Source organism: Bufo gargarizans, chromosome 4 (genome assembly GCF_014858855.1).
Source record: "Bufo gargarizans isolate SCDJY-AF-19 chromosome 4, ASM1485885v1, whole genome shotgun sequence".
In the NCBI taxonomy this organism is placed as follows: Eukaryota; Metazoa; Chordata; class Amphibia; order Anura; family Bufonidae; genus Bufo; species Bufo gargarizans.
Genome location: NC_058083.1, coordinates 168990938 through 169009960, shown reverse-complemented (window position 1 = coordinate 169009960; position 19023 = coordinate 168990938). Strand labels below are relative to the sequence as shown.

The following is a 19023-nucleotide window of genomic DNA, read 5'->3' as shown; positions in this document are numbered from 1 at the left end:
AGCATGCTGTGCTTTTTGCTCCGGCCAAAAATCCTGAACACTTGCCGCAAGGTCGGATCCGGAATTAATGGCCATTGAAAGGCATTGATCCGGATCCGGCCTTAAGCTAAACGTCGTTTCGGCGCATTGCCGGCGTTTAGCTTTTTCTGAATGGTTACCATGGCTGCCAGGACGCTAAAGACCTGGCAGCCATGGTAAACTGTAGTGGGGAGCGGGGGAGCAGTATACTTACCGTCCGTGCGGCTCCCGGGGCGCTCCAGAGTGACGTCAGGGCGCCCCAAGCGCATGGATGATGTGCCATGCGATCACGTGATCCATGCGCATGGGGTGCTCTGACGTAATTCTGGAGCGCCCCGGGAGCCGCACGGGCGGTAAGTATACTGCTCCCCACTACTACTATGGCAACCAGGACTTTAATAGCGTCCTGGCTGCCATAGTAACACTGAATGCATTTTGAAGACGGATCCGTCTTCAAATGCTTTAAATTCACTTGCGTTTTTCCGGATCCGGCGTGTAATTCTGGCAAATGGAGTACACGCCGGATCCGGACAACGCAAGTGTGAAAGAAATCTAAGGCCATGCTCCCATCCGCACTACTAACACGTTCTGCTCCGGTAGACGACCAGAACAACGAAAATGATGGATGTGCTTGATTCGACAATTCACTGAAATCAGTGTAGATTTATCAAAGTTGGTGCAAAGGAAAACTGGTTGGATCCTTTCATTTTCCAAATTAAAGCCTCATTCACATGTCAGTGTTCGGTCAGTGATTTTGAGCCAAAACCAGGTGTGGCTGTAAACACAGAACAGGTGCAGATCTTTTCCTTATGTCTGTGGAGGCTCCAGTCCTGGTTTTGTCTCCCAATCACTGATGGAAATCACTGACCTGTGGATGAAGCTTTAGGACGAGAGCGGTCCGTGGTAACATGCCTGGATTCCAGACCGGTCGCGGAACATGGCCGTGTGCATGAGGCCTAACGCTGAACCATGGCATCTGATTGGTTGCTATGGGCAACTAAACCACTTTTCCTTCTCACCAGTTTTGATAAATCGCTCCTTTGACTATAACGGGTCTGTTTAGTCCTACATTAAGGATTTTTGACAATCTGTAGCGGAGGCATTTCTGGACCACTGATCAGCACTGACCGGAATATAAACCCCATTCCCGTGGTGGCACCTCTGCCGGAGGGCAGGAAGGGGTTACCGGTGACAGCCCCCATGTCCCCCCCAGCAGCAGACACATGGCCGGCCACCGTCACCAAGTTCCCCGCTATAAATAGCCGGCCTGGCCTCCGGCAGCGGCAGGGCCCGGGGCTGCTGAGATCTGCCATTGGATTAAAATAGCATCGTCTGTCCTGCCCTCCGGCTGCAGAGCCGCAGCATTGTCTGGGAGCAGCAGGAATGTGAAGATGGCTGCAGACCTGGGAGAGCTGCTCGTGCCTTACATGCCCACCATCAGGGTGCCCAAGTCAGGGGACAGGGTCTACAAGACGGAGTGCGCCTTCTCCTACGACTCCCCTGTGAGTGAGCGGCGCCGCTCCCCGCATGGCTTCTGTTTTCTCCCCGCACGTGAGGCTGACAGGATCCTCCCTGCTGCCTGATCTGCCCACCTGCAGAGGGGCCGCGGACTGGATCTGGGGATCGGGTTTACTGGGTGTGCTATGTACTGTGGAGACAGAGATTGTGTGATCCGGTCTGTACCCAGTGTGAGCTCACTAGTGATCCGGTCTATATGCATATTGTTGTTGTGATCCAGTCTATACACATTGTGAGCTCACTAGTGATCCAGTCTATATGCATATTGTTGCTTGTGATCCAGTCTATACATATTGTTTGTGAGATCACCAGTGATCCGGTGTATATGCATATTGTTGCTTGTGATCCAGTCTATACACATTGTGAGCTCACTAGTGATCCAGTCTATATGCATATTGTTGCTTGTGATCCAGTCTATACATATTGTTTGTGAGATCACTAGTGATCCGGTGTATATGCATATTGTTGCTTGTGATCCAGTCTATACACATTGTGAGCTCACTAGTGATCCACTCTATATGCATATTGTTGCTTGTGATCCAGTCTATACACATATTGTTTGTGAGCTCACTAGTGATCCAGTCTATACACATATTGTTTGTGAGCTCACTAGTGATCCAGTGTATATGCATATTGTTGCTTGTGATCCAGTCTATACACATATTGTTTGTGAGCTCACTAGTGATCCAGTATATGCATATTGTTGCTTGTGATCCAGTCTATATACATTGTGAGCTGGCTAGTGATCCAGTGTATATGCATATTGTTGCTTGTGATCCAGTCTATACATATTGTTTGTGAGCTCACTAGTGATCCAGTGTATATGCATATTGTTGCTTGTGATCCAGTGTATATGCATATTGTTGCTTGTGATCCAGTCTATACACATTGTGAGCTCACTAGTGATCCAGTCTGTACGCATATTGCGCCTTATTTATCAAAACTACCTAACAGGAAAACTGCCCATAGCAACCAATCAGCTCACCTTTCACTTTTTTCCTTTTCAACAGTTTTGATAAATGATGTCCATTGTTGCTTGTGATCACACGAGTGATCCAGTCTATATACACATTGCTGTGACTGAAACCATCAGAAATGATCCTTGTATTGGGCAATGTTATGAGTATCATTATTTGTCGCCGTCGTTTTATCCATTGTACGGATTGAATAATTATCGCTCAGATTGTCCTGTATAAACACTGTCAGTGTTGCCAGTAGCAAGCCAGCATATGACTTAGGGCTCATGCACATGACCGTATGTATTTTGCGGTCCGCAAAAAAACAGATCAACAAAAAATACGGATGTCCGTGTGCATTCCGTATTTTGCGGAACGGAACCGCTGGCCCCTAATAGAACAGTCCTATCCTTGTCCGTAATGCAGACAATAATAGGACATGTTCTATTTTATCGCGGAACGGACATACGGAAATGGAGGGGGGGGGGGGGGTGGACAGCCCATTTCCAACCCTACCATGAAAGACAAACGGGGAATCTGTCTGGTTTCTTTGGGCAACAGTGACATTTTGTGTTTATTCAGTTTTTAAGCACAAGGGTCATAACTCCCTTCCCCAGTGATTTAAATACTCGCACCTCTTCCAGTTTGTGGTCCTTTCTCGGTGTCGGCTTACAAATACTGACATTTTTTTGTGGCCCGTATGTGGAACCATTCGCTTCAATGGGGCTTCAAAAAATCAGAAATGACTATGGATTCCGTGTCTGCGCGGCCATTCTGCAAAAAAATAGAGCATGTTCTATTATTGTCCGCATTACAAAGATGGGGCTGTTTTAGGGGCCGGCCACACGGCTGGTATCCATGTTTTGCAGATCCGTAAATTTGTGGACCGCAAAACATACAATGTTCGTGTGCATGAGCCCTTTTGGCTGCTGCAGCACTTCCTTTTTGTGAGTGGGGGGATTTAATTTTTTTCCTGCACGCAAAATGCCTGAGTTGTGCTGTTGCTTTTTGTCTAGTAGTGCGTCTAGTCTGAGCACACGTTTTTATATGTCACTTCCACTGTAGAGCAGCATGAGAAAGCAGCACTCTTTGACCAAGCAAGGCCAAAAAACTGTGTCTATAGCACAAAAACACTAGAAAATGAGAGGAACAAAATATTTCATAGATTTCATGAACTGGCAGAAAAAAACCTGTTGGAGATTTCTAAAGACAGTTGCCAATTATGGAGAATGCCACAATTTTGCACTTTTCTAATGAGACTGAGAAGGGGCAGGGCTTTGCGGGAGGAGGCGGAGCGTCCTGCAGTCCTCCAGATTTACAATAATTTATATCAGAAAAATTATTATAATCGCATAAATTATAGTCTGCACCAGCCTAATGTATAAGGAGGAGCATCTCTCTTCAGCGCATAGTCGGACACGCCAGTCTTCATAAATCTCTCTCTTCGTGCGACACCACCCTTAGGCCTCTTTCACACGACCGTTGTGCTTCCGTGGCCGTATTGCGGGCCGCATACAGCGGTTCCGCAATACACAGGGCACCGGCCGTGTGCATTGTGCATCACGGATGCGGACCCATTTAAGTGAATCCGGAGATGTGGTGCTGAACGGAAGCATGGAATGGAACCCCACGGAAGCACTACGGAGTGTTCTATCTTTTTGTGGAACGGATGGATCACGGACCCATTCAAGTTGAATGGGTCTGGGTCCGTCCCGGCCGCCACACAGACGTTGCCCGTGCAAATTGCGGTCCCCAATGCACGGAACGGAACCACAACAGCCATGTGCGAGACGCCTTAGGCCTCTTTAGCGCAAACAATACGGATTGTGTCAAGATCTGTTCAGGAAAAAACTGCTGGTTTTGCACACAGGTTCAGGCAGTCTTGTCTGCAATTGCGTTCAGTGTTTCAGTTTTTCCGTCTCTAGGGCGATACTGTGCCTTTGTATGACTCTGGTTTCAGATATTTTTCTGTCGGATATTGAATTCAGCAGAAAGCTCTGTCAGATGCTGTATTACAAAGGTTTCCTCACATAGAAGCATTTCTTCTGAGGAGAATATGTCTATAAGGGCTCATGCAGACGACTGTGATCAGCTTGGGAAACGCGGTCCGTGCATTGGTCGCATCTCCAGTCCTGGGCCGACTGTGGTGCCCCTGACCTGAAGTGATGAACAATATACCATCATTTATGATGCAGTCAGTTTGTATCTGATCGCGTGATGTGAGTACACTGCAATATGCCCACAATCAGATGCACATGGACCTTGATTCCCAGGCCGATCACTGTCATCATAGAGCGGCCATGGAGTGCCTAGGGTTCCCTAGTGCACATGTGTGAGGACTCGGCGTGTGGTATTGTGTACATGAAGCCTGATTAGTAGAAGTATGTATACATATACTGGACTCCTATGTGTGTATATACATATACTGGACTTGTATGTGCATATACTGGACTCCTGTGTGTGTATATACATATACTGGACTTGTATGTGCATATACTGGACTCCTGTGTGTGTATATACATATACTGGACTTGAATGTGCATATACTGGACTCCTGTGTGTGTATATACATATACTGGACTTGTATGTGCATATACTGGACTCCTGTGTGTGTGTATATACATATACTGGACTTGTATGTGCATATACTGGACTCCTGTGTGTGTGTATATATACATATACTGGACTTGTATGTGCATATACTGGACTCCTGTGTGTGTGTATATACATATACTGGACTTGTATGTGCATATACTGGACTCCTGTGTGTGTGTATATACATATACTGGACTTGTATGTGTATATACTCGACTCCTGTGTGTAGATACATATACTGGACTCCTGTGTATATATACATATACTGGACTCCTGTGTGCATGCACATATACTGGACCCCTAGGTGTATGCGCATATACTGGACTCTTAGGTGTATACGCATATACTGGACTCTTAGGTGTATACGCATATTCTAGACTCTTAGGTGTATGCGCGTATACTGGGCTCCTATTAAGTGTCACATTTGAAAGGCCAAAATGCGGAGAAGGAAAAACCTCAATGTTTTATAGGTTTTCCTCATGTTTAAGCTGAAATCCGAAACATGCGGCCTGTCGCTGACTGGGGCCTATTCTTTCAGTTAACAGAACAGATCAGTGCTGCCTTTTAAACTTCCCAAGCCCATTTTACCAGTGACTCAGCTGTCTGGCGTTCATCACGCTGCTGCAGCCACTATTTTTATCCATTCTCTTCAGGTCTCAAGTGTCAAGCTGCAGTTCACCCACCCAGTGGAATGCAACAATCTGCGGGGGCTGAAGGGTCAGCCGAAAACTCAGTTCCTATTTATTGTTACTTTTACTTTGATTTACCACGCCTCGTACCTCCAGGAACCAATGAGGCTGAATACTCTTCTCGCCTCATGAGTACATTACTACACCACAGTATCATTTCTATTGGTTCTTATAAGGCCTAAAATTACCTCAAATAGTTGGCGAAAGGCCATTAAAAAATAATCAGGAAAATACTGTAAATCTGTAGAATATTTCCTTTTATCTCTTTGAAGGGATCTTGCTTATTATAATCCTAATTTTATATACAGTAGAGATGTATTACAAATTGTGGCGGACATTTACCATCGCAGGTATTTTTGAATATAATTTTTAGATCAGACTTGGTACAGTCAGTTATAATTGCGCCTAATAATTGCGTTACAATGTAGTTGCGCCTATTTATTTGCCAGTACACTTGGGGTTTGTGTGGCGCGACTTTACTTACCCCCCCTTCCCCAAAAATCACAGATAATAAATGTAGCTTAAAAATGATCTGCCTTGAAACCATGTTGACTTTTGTACTCCAAAACGGAAAGAGTTTTTTTTTTTATTTCTGGCATTTTGTTTGGGCTTCTAAAAAAAATTAATTCATGCTTTTTTTTTAAAAAAATTGCATTTTTTTGGGGAGGGAGCAAAGTGACTGGGAGTAGCACTGCACTTACCAGCTCTGTCCAATAGTGACCGTGTGGACCCATTGATTTCAATAGGTCTGCGATCTACATGTTGTAGCCAAAGATAGGACGTGCCCTATGGTTTGCTGCGTGCCCGCACGGAGTGGATTTCATTGTGGTTTGGGAGTAGACATTCACATGGATTTACTTGCGGAAAAACTTTGTGTGAACTTATCCTAAATTCTCGGGATGTCAATTTAAGCTGTGGATTTCCACCACAGATTTCAGCTTTTGCTGTGCATAGGGTGAAATCGGCAGGAAATCCACCAGACAGCTTGTTTAAAATATTTATTTGATGGGGTCTGACTGCTTTAACCCCTGTGATCCTAAGAACAAGGGTCCCCGGAAAAAACAAAAACATGTCCTATTCTTGTCTGCAATTGTGAACAAGAATAGGCAGTTCTATGGGTGTGCCGGCCGGGTGTATTGCGGATCCGCAATACACTATGGATGTGTGAATGGACCCTTAGGGTTTGACTACATAGCGATCTTGGTTGCGTGTCAGCTGTCATGTACAAGGACCGCAGTGGGATCACAGTGTAGTGATGCTAGCATAGAATGGGGTCTTATTGCGACCTCATGTTTAGGGTCCATTCACACGTCCGTAGGTGTTCTGCGGATCCGCAAAACATGGACATCGGCAGTGTGCGTTTTGCATTTTGCGGACCACACATTGCCGACACTAATAGAAAATGCCTTTTCTTGTTCGCAGTTGCGGACAAGAATAAGACCTGTTCTATATTTTTTTTTTCTCGGGAATGGAATTGCGGATCCGGAAGTGTGTATTCGGAAATGCGGATGTGGACAGCACACAGCATCCGTTTCAGCCCCATTGAAAATGTATGGGTCCACAAAATCCGGAACAAAATTGCGGACGTGAAAATGGACCCTTCCCATGACTTTGACACCAGAATTGCATTGCATTTTTTTTGCAATTCTGCAGTCGCAACAAACGCATTAGTTTCCATGCTAGCACCGCTTTACTCCAATCCTTGGGTGCGACCAAGATCACTGCGTAGCCAAACCCTTAAATGGAGTTTTTTTTGGGCTCTGGTGTTTTTTGAAAACCACAGCATGTTGAAGCTATGAATGTCTTTTTCTGGCACCTGGAAAAACAGTGATGTCTATGGCATTTTTCGAAGTGAATAGAAAATGTCGGTGCAAAGTCGTGTGTGTAGAGACCCTAAAATGAAAAAGTAGGGCTGGTACATGATGCCTTATTAAATAGACATTGTAATCTTATAGTGTGCAACAAATGCTGAACCCAGATTTAGGGTAGTCATGTGACAGGTTACTTTTAGAACATTGGTTCACTTAGGACATGAGTCACCTGACCGTTACTGAAACGGCAAAAACACTAAGACGTGGGAAATGTATCTGATTCATATCCACCAGTCAAGGAATATTACTCCACTCAATCCCTTACTAAATTTGGTAACTTAAAGAGGACCTGTCACCTCTCCTATTTTGTCTAACATATATATGAATTAAACATATCGAGGTGTTGGGATACTAGGAGACCAGGCTTGGATTCAATAACAGCAGGACTCGTGTGCTGTGTTACTGTGCCAAATTGTGTTCTATTCCTAAAGTCTATTTGCCAATCTAGGAATAATATCTCAAATATATTGCAGGACACAGTTCATACCACATGTCGCGATTGATAGTATTCTTCAACCGCCTTACTTCTGTTAGGCTACTTTTACACTCGCGTTTGGTGCGGATCCGTCTTGTATCTGCACAGATGGATCCGCACCAATAATGTAAACGCTTGTATCCGTTAACTGGTCCGTTTGCATTATAAAAAAAACCCTAAAAAAACCCTAAGGCCTCTTTCACAAGGGCGTCGCTTGTGAGGGCCGGATAGGGTGCGTCGCTGGAAAAATGCGCAAATTTTTTTCTGCGCGAGTGCAAAGCGTTTTGTACGGGTGTGAGAGAAATCGTCATGTTTGGTACCCAGACCCGAACTTCTTCACAGAAGTTCGGGTTTGGGATCGGTGTTGTGTAAATTTTATTATTTTCCCTTATAACATGGTTATAAGGGAAAATAATAGCATTCTTAATACAGAATGCTAAGTAAATTAGGGATGGAGGGGTTAAAATAAATAAATAAATAAATAAATTAAACTCTCCTCATCCACTTGTTCGCGCAGCCCGGCTTCTCTTCTTTCTTCTTCTTTGAGGACCTGAGAGAAAAGGACCTTTAGTGACGTCACTGCGCTCATCACATGATCCATCACCATGGTGACGGGCCATGTGATGGCTCCATCCCTAACCCCTCCAGCCCTATTATACTATGCATTCTGTATTAACAATGCTATTATTTTCCCTTATAACCATGTTATAAGGGAAAATAATAAAGATCGGGTCCCCATCCCGATCGTCACCTAGCAACCATGCGTGAAAATCGCACTGCATCCACACATGCTTACGGTTTTCACTTCTTTGGGGCCTGCGTTGACGTGAAAAACGCACAATATAGAGCATGCTGCTCGTGCATTGCACCCACGCAGGAAAACTCGCCCCGTGTGAAAGAGGCCTAAGTCAAAATAAATCCGTCTTGACTTACATTGAAAGTCAATGGGGGACGGATCTGTTTTCAATTGCACCATATTGTGTCAGTGAAAAACGGATCCGTCCCCACTGACTTACATTGTAAGTCAGGACGGATCCGTTTGGCTCTGCATAGTCAGACGGTCACCATAATGCAAGCTGCATTTTAGTTACCAAAACAAAAAACAAAAAAACGCAACGGAGACCAAACGCTCTCACAAGCGGACCCAGAAACGCCAGTGTGAAAGTAGCCTAATATGGAAGACTGTGCGCTCCTCATACTGTGTGGAAACAAGGTTATAATACCTTATATTATCAGTTTGTCACTTACACATTCAGTTCTTTTATCTTTACCTTTATTTTTATTTTTATCTTCATTTTTATTTTTAGGTTAATAGTTGTTGAATTGGCTGCTGTTTCTATAATTCCTACAGGCCTCAAATTGAATATGCCATAAATGTTTAATAGGGATAAGAGGTCACATCCCTACTAGTCTTAAAGGGCTTCTGTCACCCCACTAAAGTGATTATTTTTTTTTGGGCTAGTGAAATTAGTTATATTGCGATATATCACAATATAATTGTGTTACTTACTTTGATCCAGCAGTTTCTGCAAAAAACGAAGTTTTATAATATGTAAATTCGGTCTCTAACAGCAAGTAGGGCGGCTACTTGCTGCTAGCTGCTGCAGAAATCCGCCCCCTCGTCGTGTTGATTGACAGGGCCAGCCGGGATCTCCTCCTCCGGCCAGCGCTGTCGGCATTTCAAAAATCGCGCGCCTCTATTGATTCGGCGCAGGCGCTCTGAGATGAGGAGGCTCGTCTCCTCAGCACTCCCTCAGTGCGCCTGCGCCGATGACGTCTTCTATTTCGGTGATGTCATCGGCGCAGGCGCACTGAGGGAGTGCTGAGGAGACGAGCCTCCTCATCTCAGAGCGCCTGCGCCGAATCAACAGAGGCGCGCCATTTTTGAAATGCCGACAGGGCTGGCCGGAGGAGGAGATCCCGGCTGGCCCTGTCAATCAACACAACGAGGGGGCGGATTTCTGCAGCAGCTAGCAGCAAGTAGCCGCCCTACTTGCTGGTAGAGACCGAATTTACATATGATAAAACTTCGTTTTTTGCAGAAACTGCTGGATCAAAGTAAGTGACACAATTATATTGTGATATATCGCAATATAACTAATTTCACTAGCCCAAAAAAAAAAAATCACTTTAGTGGGGTGACAGAAGCCCTTTAAGAACAAGGGGTGCCTGGTCTTCTATTCCATGTGGGAATATCGGGCATAGGTTTACATTGGCACTCTCCAACTTCGAAGATGCTACATTAGATCTGGACCTGGCCAAGAAGGGTCTTCCTAAGAGAGTTACTGTTAGCTGTCTGATGGGTGTCTTACAGAACTCTATCATCCTTCACAGGTCTTCATTGTCAATGGCTGTAAAATAGTAACTGGTACAGTACTTACCGTAGGTGCTTTGTGGTAGGAAGTGGACAGGAAAGTAGGAATTAAAGGGAACCTGTCACCTCCAACAAACATCCCAAGCTGGCAGCAGTACCTGAGAGTAGCCAGCAGCATGTTTGTAATGATCATTTTCTTCCTGCAGGCAGATGAAGCAAAAGCTGTAAAAACGTTCTTTAAACCCCTGCCGGCGTGCTTCTCTAGTCCGGCTTGAAGTCACGGAGGCAGCGGCCATCTTGCTTCAAGTCATGGTAACCAGGCCCCCTTCCCTGCCCCTTCGCTGTGACTGACAACGCTTATGCACCCCCACCGATCAGCTGTTTGAAGAGGCCACAGTGCCCCGGAGAGCACTGTGGACTTCTATCGCATCAGTCACAGGTCCTAGGAGCAGCCCGGTCCCATTCAAGAAAATGGGCCAGGGCTGCAATAACCAGCACAGCCGCTACACGATGGACGACACTGTGCTTGGTATTTTATGAGGCTGATGTGGCGGGGATGCCTGGTTTGGTTTTAGAACCTCACCTATCAGATATTGATCACCTATCCTGCGGATAGGCCATTAAATATTTTACTTCTGGAAAACCTCTCTAATGTAACATTTGGCTGCAGCGTTTTTGGCCAAAAAATGTGCACATAAACGTCATGAAACACCAATGCCTTTGTCCATTTTCAGTTTTCAAAATGTGCGTCTTTCCCTCTATCGTGAACAGGCATAGGTCCGTCTGACAGCTCTGTTACATTCTTACACCTTTCATTTGGAAGAACCAGGTAAATGGCGTATCCCTGATGAACTGTAGAACACCCCAATTTACATATAACTGCACAGCCAGTCTAGAATCTTATAGAAAAGGAACCCAAAGTGTGACCCCGGCCTTAGGATTAGTCACTCTGTACAGTACAGCAGCTACATGTCACTATACGCCCGTCTCGCTGTTTTGCATGCATACTTTTATGGGTAATGGATTATTATTACGATGCTGGACCCAACTGGTGAGTCACGGGAGTAAATATAACCAGATCTCTAAGAAATCACAGCCATAAACAAGATTTTCTGAATATCTTTCTGGTGATAATAGGAAACATTTAAATCACCATCTTTTTATCACCCAGAAAGCACAAAAGGACTCTGCAGAAGATGGTCTTTTGGCTTGACCAGGGTTGCCAACGGTCCAGAAATTTCTGGACAGTCTGCAAAAATAGGCCACTTTTTTCCTGTGTCCATGAAAAAAAAAATAGATGTGTCAGTTTTTTTTTTTTTTGAGGCTGACGGTACTTGACTACATTAATTTGGTGGTAATTGCATAGTTACATAGTTAATATGATTAAAAAAAAGGCATAAGTCCATCAAGTTCAACTAAGGGATAGGTGGGGACGTGAATCCCAGAAGGATTGTCATAACTTTACAGCTCACAGTAAATGTTGGTAATGAGTTCTTATCAGTATATTGAGTTATAGACGTGTGGATTGTGGTTTTCCAATTTGTCCATAAAAAATGTTGGATGTCCGTGATTGTGGGTTAAGTTGTCCAGAAAAAAAAAATTCTGGTTGGCAACCCTGGGCTTAACCATTTGACTTCTCATGCAGGGTCGCATTAGCTTGTAACAGTGCCCATCTTCCCATATAAGGGTTTGGGGCAGGTCACGTTTCAGTTGGCCGATGACTTTCCACACTTTTTGCTACTCTCAGACATCTCCACAGTTTGTGGGCAATCAGGTTCTGGAGTTCTACTAAAGTCGTAGGCTACTTTCACATCTGCGTTTTTGCTGGATAATACATGATAATTAGTGATGGACGAAGATCTGCCGGGACGGTTGAAATGAATGGGTCCGCATCCTATCCGCAAAAAAAAACGGATCGGACACTGAAACAAAATACGGTCGTGTGCATGAGGCTTTATAATTATTTTTTAAATTGCATTTGTCACTCTCTGTGGCTGCAGTATCGCAGCAGAACCGCACACAACTGCTGCACAATACAATTGCACTATAATATACTATCTATGTTAGAAAGTATATTATAAGTGTATTACACCCCTCAGTATGTCAGGCCTATCAATAGCACACCTATACCAGTCCTTAAAAGGACTTTTGTGGACCTATTTGATAGCGTTTTTGTCCCTAACAGTCTGTCCCTGCTCCACACAGCAACCTCTCCCTACACTAGCAAAAGACTGAATGTAAAATGGCGGCCAGATCAGGTTTATTTATAGGGCAGTGGGTGTGTCCATGTGCTGAAATGTCTCAATTGTCTGTCCTGTACCACCTGATGGATGTGTCATTGGTCAAAGTTCTTAACAATGTAAAAGAATATGGCAGACGCGAATATCTCCATATGTTCGGCGAATCGCGAACGTGTAAAGTTCACCACGAACAGCAAGGCCATCTCTAATGATAATACAACTGCCTGCATCTGTTATGAACGGATCCGGTTGTATTATCTCTAAAAAAAAATAGTCAGGACGGATCTGTCTCTAAAACCATTGTAAGTCAATGGGTGACGGATCCGTTTTCTTTTGTGTCGGAGAAAACGGATCCATCACTATTGATTTAGATTGTGAGTCATGATGGATCTGTCTTGCTCCTCAACCCAGGACACACTCAAAAATTCTGCTTGCGTGGCAGGGCCAGATTCGCCATAGCCCCTACAGGGAAATTTTCCGGTGGTCTGATGCCCAGGGGGCCACCCAAGCCCTCCTGATGGTCTCAGGCCAGGCATCTGAGGCTCATCGGCCAATGTTGCCCTCCTGAACTAAACTGTATTACCATCCTCAGGACGATGATACAGTTCAATACTGTGGAGAGGGCGGCGGTATTGATTCTGCTGCTGCAGTACTTTGTGCTGCACTATGGTATTTCGGCCCTGTCTACTTCTGCTGTCCCTGCCTACTTATGTCGCCCTGTCTTCTATCAATTTAGTCCTGCCTACAACATGGGGCCACTTTTAGTTTTTTTTTTCAGGGCCAGTTTAAGTTCCCAATCTGTCCCTGTCGCGCGGGAACGCAATGAAACTAAACGGAATGCATTCTGGTGCACTCTGATTCCCTTCAGTTCAGTTTTGTCCCTATTGACAATGAACGGGGACAAAAATGAAGCGTTTTCCTCCGCTATTGAGATCCTATGACGAATCTAAGTAGCGGAATGGTTAAGCGCAGATGTGAAAGTAGCCAGATCTGGTGCCACAGATCTGCATGTTGTGGTTGTGGCTTGCCAGAGTGCACCTCGAGTTGCATGTACTGATGACTATTGCACTGAAATGCACTAGACTAGTTTAAACTTGGCTTGAGATCTCTAAAGGGAAGGGATCATAAGCTTTTTCATGATAAAAACGGTTGTCCGCATGTTTATATTAATAACCTATCCTCAGGATAGGTCCGCAATATCAGATTGGTGAGGGAGGGGGCGACTCCTGGCACCCTCGCCGATCAGCTGTCTGAAGAGAAAGCGGTGCTCTGCAGAAGGTGTGGAATCGCACCAGCAATGGACATGCTGTCGATTTTGAAACCTGCACAGCATGTCGCTTTCGGCACGGAGGATTTGTCTAATCTCATGCACCTTACTGGTGCTGTGTAACGCTGCAGAATAAACTAGCATAATCCATACAGTGTGCTTGTATCCTAGAAGGATAATCTGAAGGTATCATTTTAGGTCAGCTGAATGTAAGTACCTTTCACTTTGTGATCTGTTGCTTCATTGTGGAAAAAATGTAATTCATATGCATATGAGTAGTTAAGTGCACTTAGGGCGGTCCAAACCCTTCGGTGCACGTTTGCTTCTTCAGCCTCCTTAGCCAGCCTCTTCCTCTCCTTTGTGGTTGACAGGGCTAGACAAGATGGCTATGCAGGAACCTGGCCCTCAAGGAGAAGGAAGTTTGGCAGGGGAAAGAGAAGCAAGGGTGCACAGAGTTGATGGCCCCGCCCCCGGTGCACTTGACTGCTCATTTTCATATGGAATATAGTACTTTTTCTTCAGAATGAAACAAAGAATCTCTAACTGTATCATTAACTTCCAGTGACCTTCTCGGGCATTGTTCCTGGTTTAACAGTAAATTTTTGGTGACTGACTCCTTTTAAAGCTTCAGTCCCCAAAAATGGAGCTTATTCACTTTAGAAGGCCCATTTTCATATACAGTAAGTCCTTCTGGTCAGGTATCACAATACTGAGAAGGGATAGGACTTTGGAAAATGCAAAACGTAACCTTTATTGTTAAAAATAAAAAAATATGCTCTTGTGTTTCAACACATGTAAGGCTACTTTTACACTGGCGTTTCTAGGTCTGCTTGTGGGATCCGTTTCAGAGCTCTCACAAGCGGCCCAAACCAGATCAGTTCAGCCCCAACGCATTCTGAATGGATAAGAATCCGTTCAGAATGCATCAATTTGGCTGTGTTTGGTCTCCGTTGCGTTTTTTAGACTGTCACTAAAACGCAGCTTTCAGCGTTTTGGTGACCGTCTGACTATGCAGAGCCAAACGGATCCGTCCTTACTTACAATGTAAGTTAATGGGGACGGATCCGATTTTCACTGACAAAATATAGTGCAATTGAAAACGGATCTGTCCCCCATTGACTTTCAATGTAAGTCAAGACGGATCTGTTTTGACTTAAGACTTTTTTTTTTAATAATGCAAACGGATCCGTTATGAACGGATCCCAGCGTTTGCATTATCGGTGCGGATCCGTCTGTGCAGATACAAGACGGATCCGCGCCGAACGCCAGTGTGAAAGTAGCCTGACACACATCAAAGACAGATACTAACCAAAAGGCAGGTCTAGGAGGGGTATGGCTGATTGCACTACAGAGCGGTCAGCTGTTATAGATCAGTGGTCTTATCTCCTGCCGATTTTGGGATTGGATATGGTTAGTGTTGCCCAAATTAACCTTGTGGCACACTATAGCTGATAATATGATGGGAACGGGTGCTTTGTTTCCTATATCGCCCTATCCACTATCTAGGTAGCATGATAAAGCTAGTCGTAAATGGGATACATGGAGCACCAACCCTGAGAAGGGCCACCCCTGATCCAGAGCTGGAATCATCAGCTGTATCTTAATTGCTTTGCTCAAGCCTCTACGCATTTCACTAGGGTTTCATTCTCGTCAGGAGACAGTTATGGTAGAAAGGGTCTCACTTCTCTGAGTAGGTGCTCCGCTGATATCCAGCTCAGGGTTGGCTTCCTCATGCTATCGAATAGAGCAGGGTGCCCAACCTGCGTCCCTCCAGCTGTTGTAAAACTACAACTCCCATAATGCCCTGCTGTAAGCTGTTGTAGGAGTTGTAGTTTGGCAACAGCTGGAGGACCGCAGGTTGAGCATCACTGGAATAGAGGATAAGATTATAAAAATAAAAAAAATCTGCTCCTATCATATGAAGTCATCCCCTGTAGTGCGCCACTTGGTGGTTTATTGGGGCACATCCAAAGCCAATATCGGCAAGAGATAAGACTCTTAGGAGTGCAATCCTAGACCTGGCATTTTTTTGTATTTATCTTTGATGTGTTATGTGTTGAGACACTAGGACATGGTCTTTTTTATTTATTTAAAAAATAAGGCATGTTTTAATAACACCACCGTCCTATCCCTTCTCAGTATTCTCACTCAGATACCTGAAAACAGAGGGACACAATAATAGTCCCATAAGTACACCCGTACTTACACCCCTAGGAACACCCCTAGGAACTTGAGAATTGCCCTGCGAGTCCCTGCAGGGAACTTATCGTACCAGTAGGGATTGTCCAAAGTGAAGAACCCTTTTTAGACTGGCAAAACGTAAAGATTTTCACCTGATGCAACATACAATTTTTTCTTTTTTTTATTGTGGATTTTGAGCACTGCTTGGAAAGGGTCACAGATATTTCTCACAATATTCAATATAGTTGACCTTAATCTTCACAGCATCACATGTTGATGTCTCTTCTTTCCTCAGCTTTCTGAAGGAGGTCTGTATGTGTGTATGAGCACATTCCTTGGATTTGGAAGGGAACATGTGGAGCGGCATTACAGGAAGACGGGACAGAGCGTGTATCTGCATCTAAAACGCCATGTAAGACAGGTGAGATTTCTAAGTCCTTTTGGAAAATGCAATATCTTTAATTGTAATAATTAGATTTGCAGAGTTTTTGAGGATGTTCACAGTGGGCTAATCATGGTTTTAAAAAGAAATGTAAAAACATTAAGTGGATTTTTTTTTCCAGCAAATGACTGCTGGATCTGCCATATGGGTATGTAACTGCTGGGACTCCCAAGGATACCAAGAATGCGTTTTTTAAAATGTGTAGCCTGTATTTTCAAATCCTATAGTGAAGGCTACAGGAAAAACCTCCGGGGGGGAAAAAAAATTGCCAGCGTATACTGGGTTTAGAAAAAACTCCATTATGGAGTTACTTTCTGGTTGCAGTTGATCAAAATTTGTTAGGTAACTATATGATACTTAATAATATAGCCTTTGTTGATATTCTGCTCAATTTTCTATATTCCATAAAATATGCCCCCTTGTTGGCCAAGTAATTTGTGCCTTTCCGATCCATAAAATGGCTGCCGATGGAAGGTCATGTGACCAGGCTGACACGTCTCCCAGCCCCCTCCATTCAAATGCAGTGGACCTGCCATGCGGTTTGGAAGTTTAGTGCAGGTGCAGGGTGTCTGAATGGAACAGGCTGAGTGTTTGGCCTGGTCACATGACCCTCCATCAGCGGCCATCTTGTGGACAGCACAGAAGATTTGCCCAAGAAGGGGGCATGGCTTATGAAATCTAGAAAATGGCACAGAATATCAACAAAGATTATATTAGTAAGTGCCAGATGGTCATCTTGCCCACACAACAGTACCTAGAAAGTGGTCAACCCCTTTAATCCAAAAATGCCACAAACCAGAACATTATATATGGAGGAGTGTTATTTATATTTCCGTATATACTTTAAAGGGGTTTTCTGGGAGTAAAATGTTGATGACCCATCCTCCAGATAAGTCACCAATATCTGATTGGTGAGGGTCAGACTCCCAGCACCCTGATATTCAGCAGTTTGAGGAGGTGGTGGTGGGGGTGAGTAGACCTCTGATATCTCTTAAGGGTACTTTCACACTTGCGTTGTTTGATTCCGGCAGGCAGTTCCGTTGCCTGAACTGACTGCCTGATCAGGCAAAATGTATGCAAACGGATGTCATTTTTTCTGACTGATCAGGCATTTTTCAGACTGATCAGGATCCTGATCAGTCAGAAAAATGCCTGATCAGTCAGAAAAATGCATTGCAATACCGGATCCGTTTTTCCGGTGTCATCAGGCAAAACGGATCCGTCCCATGCGCAGACCGGAAGGACGGATCCGGCATTCCGGTATTTTGAATGCCGGATCCGGCACTAATACATTCCTATGGAAAAAAATGCCGGATCCATCATTCAGGCAAGTCTTCAGTTTTTTTCGCCGGAGATAAAACCGTAGCATGCTACGGTTTTCTCTTTTGCCTGATCAGTCAAAACGACTGAACTGAAGACATCCTGATGCAAACTGAACGCATTACTCTCCATTCAGAATGCATGGGGATATGCCTGATCAGTTCTTTTCCGGTATAGAGCCCCTGTGACGGAACTCTATGCCGGAAAATAAAAACGCAAGTGTGAAAGTAGTCTAACTCTCTGACTTTGCAGGAATGACTGAGCAATCTAATGTGTATGGGGCTTTCATAGTCTTCACTGAAGGCAGATGTCAGGGAAAATGACAATTAGACAGTTCGATTTCAACTGCCTGATCCTTTTGTTCTCTGAGAGCTAAATCTGTCTGTGATGATTGTCATCGTATTCATGTCTAGACTAGGCTGATCTGGTTGGAAAGGCGGCTGTCCCCTTTCTCTCTTACAGCTCTATGTACAACTGGAGGTCCCCGGTAGCACAAATTGTCCCCCAACAAGCTTGAAACCTCCCTCAATTACATTGATTTACCCTACCAGGGCGTTAGCACAATAATAATCTAGGGTAGACAACCTCTTTAAAGAGTGACTCCACTGTGCAGATGAAGAATCTATCTTTTGTAAGGAGGCTGGCGAGAACCTCCAGAGGACCTCAGGATAGGCATTCCATATGATTATAGGGTATTCCGCTCACGGTCCTCAGGCACATCAAATGACCGTGTGCACCTCTATTATGAAATCTTTGATTTTTCATTTAGGACCTCAGCAGATTGTTATAGTTACTACAGGTATTTATTACTGATGCTTGGCTCTTTTTTTTTATTTTATTTTTTATCGAGATTAGGGAGTGATTAAAGGGGTATGCCAAGTTTTTTCTTGTTTTCATGTGCTCCCCACCTTGATGTGAGTAACAACTTTCATTCATTTCATTATCAATGAAAAAGTTGTAATTCACTTCAATGGAGGGGCATGAAAAAATAAATAAAATAAAAAATAATAATAATAATCTTGGAATACCTCTTAAGGCCACTTTCACACGGGCGTTGCGGGAAAATGTGCGGGTGCGTTGCGGGTACACCCGCGATTTTTCCGCGCGAGTGCAAAATATTGTAATGCGTTTTGCACT

General features: G+C 44.3%; 1 protein-coding gene across 2 annotated transcripts in view; it reads left to right on the top strand.

Moving 5' to 3' along the window:
- The first annotated feature begins 1278 nt into the window (after positions 1-1278).
- Positions 1279-19023, top strand: part of USP13 (ubiquitin specific peptidase 13) — a 99050-nt gene continuing 81305 nt past the window's right edge. The window contains exons 1-2 of one of the 2 annotated variants that reach the window (XM_044289839.1): positions 1279-1520; positions 16420-16536. In XM_044289839.1, coding sequence (XP_044145774.1) covers positions 1410-1520; positions 16420-16536 — 228 coding nt within the window. In that variant the 5' untranslated portion in view covers positions 1279-1409. Of the gene's footprint in view, positions 1521-16419; positions 16546-19023 lie in introns of both variants that reach the window. The other variant, XM_044289838.1, reaches the window with a different exon arrangement.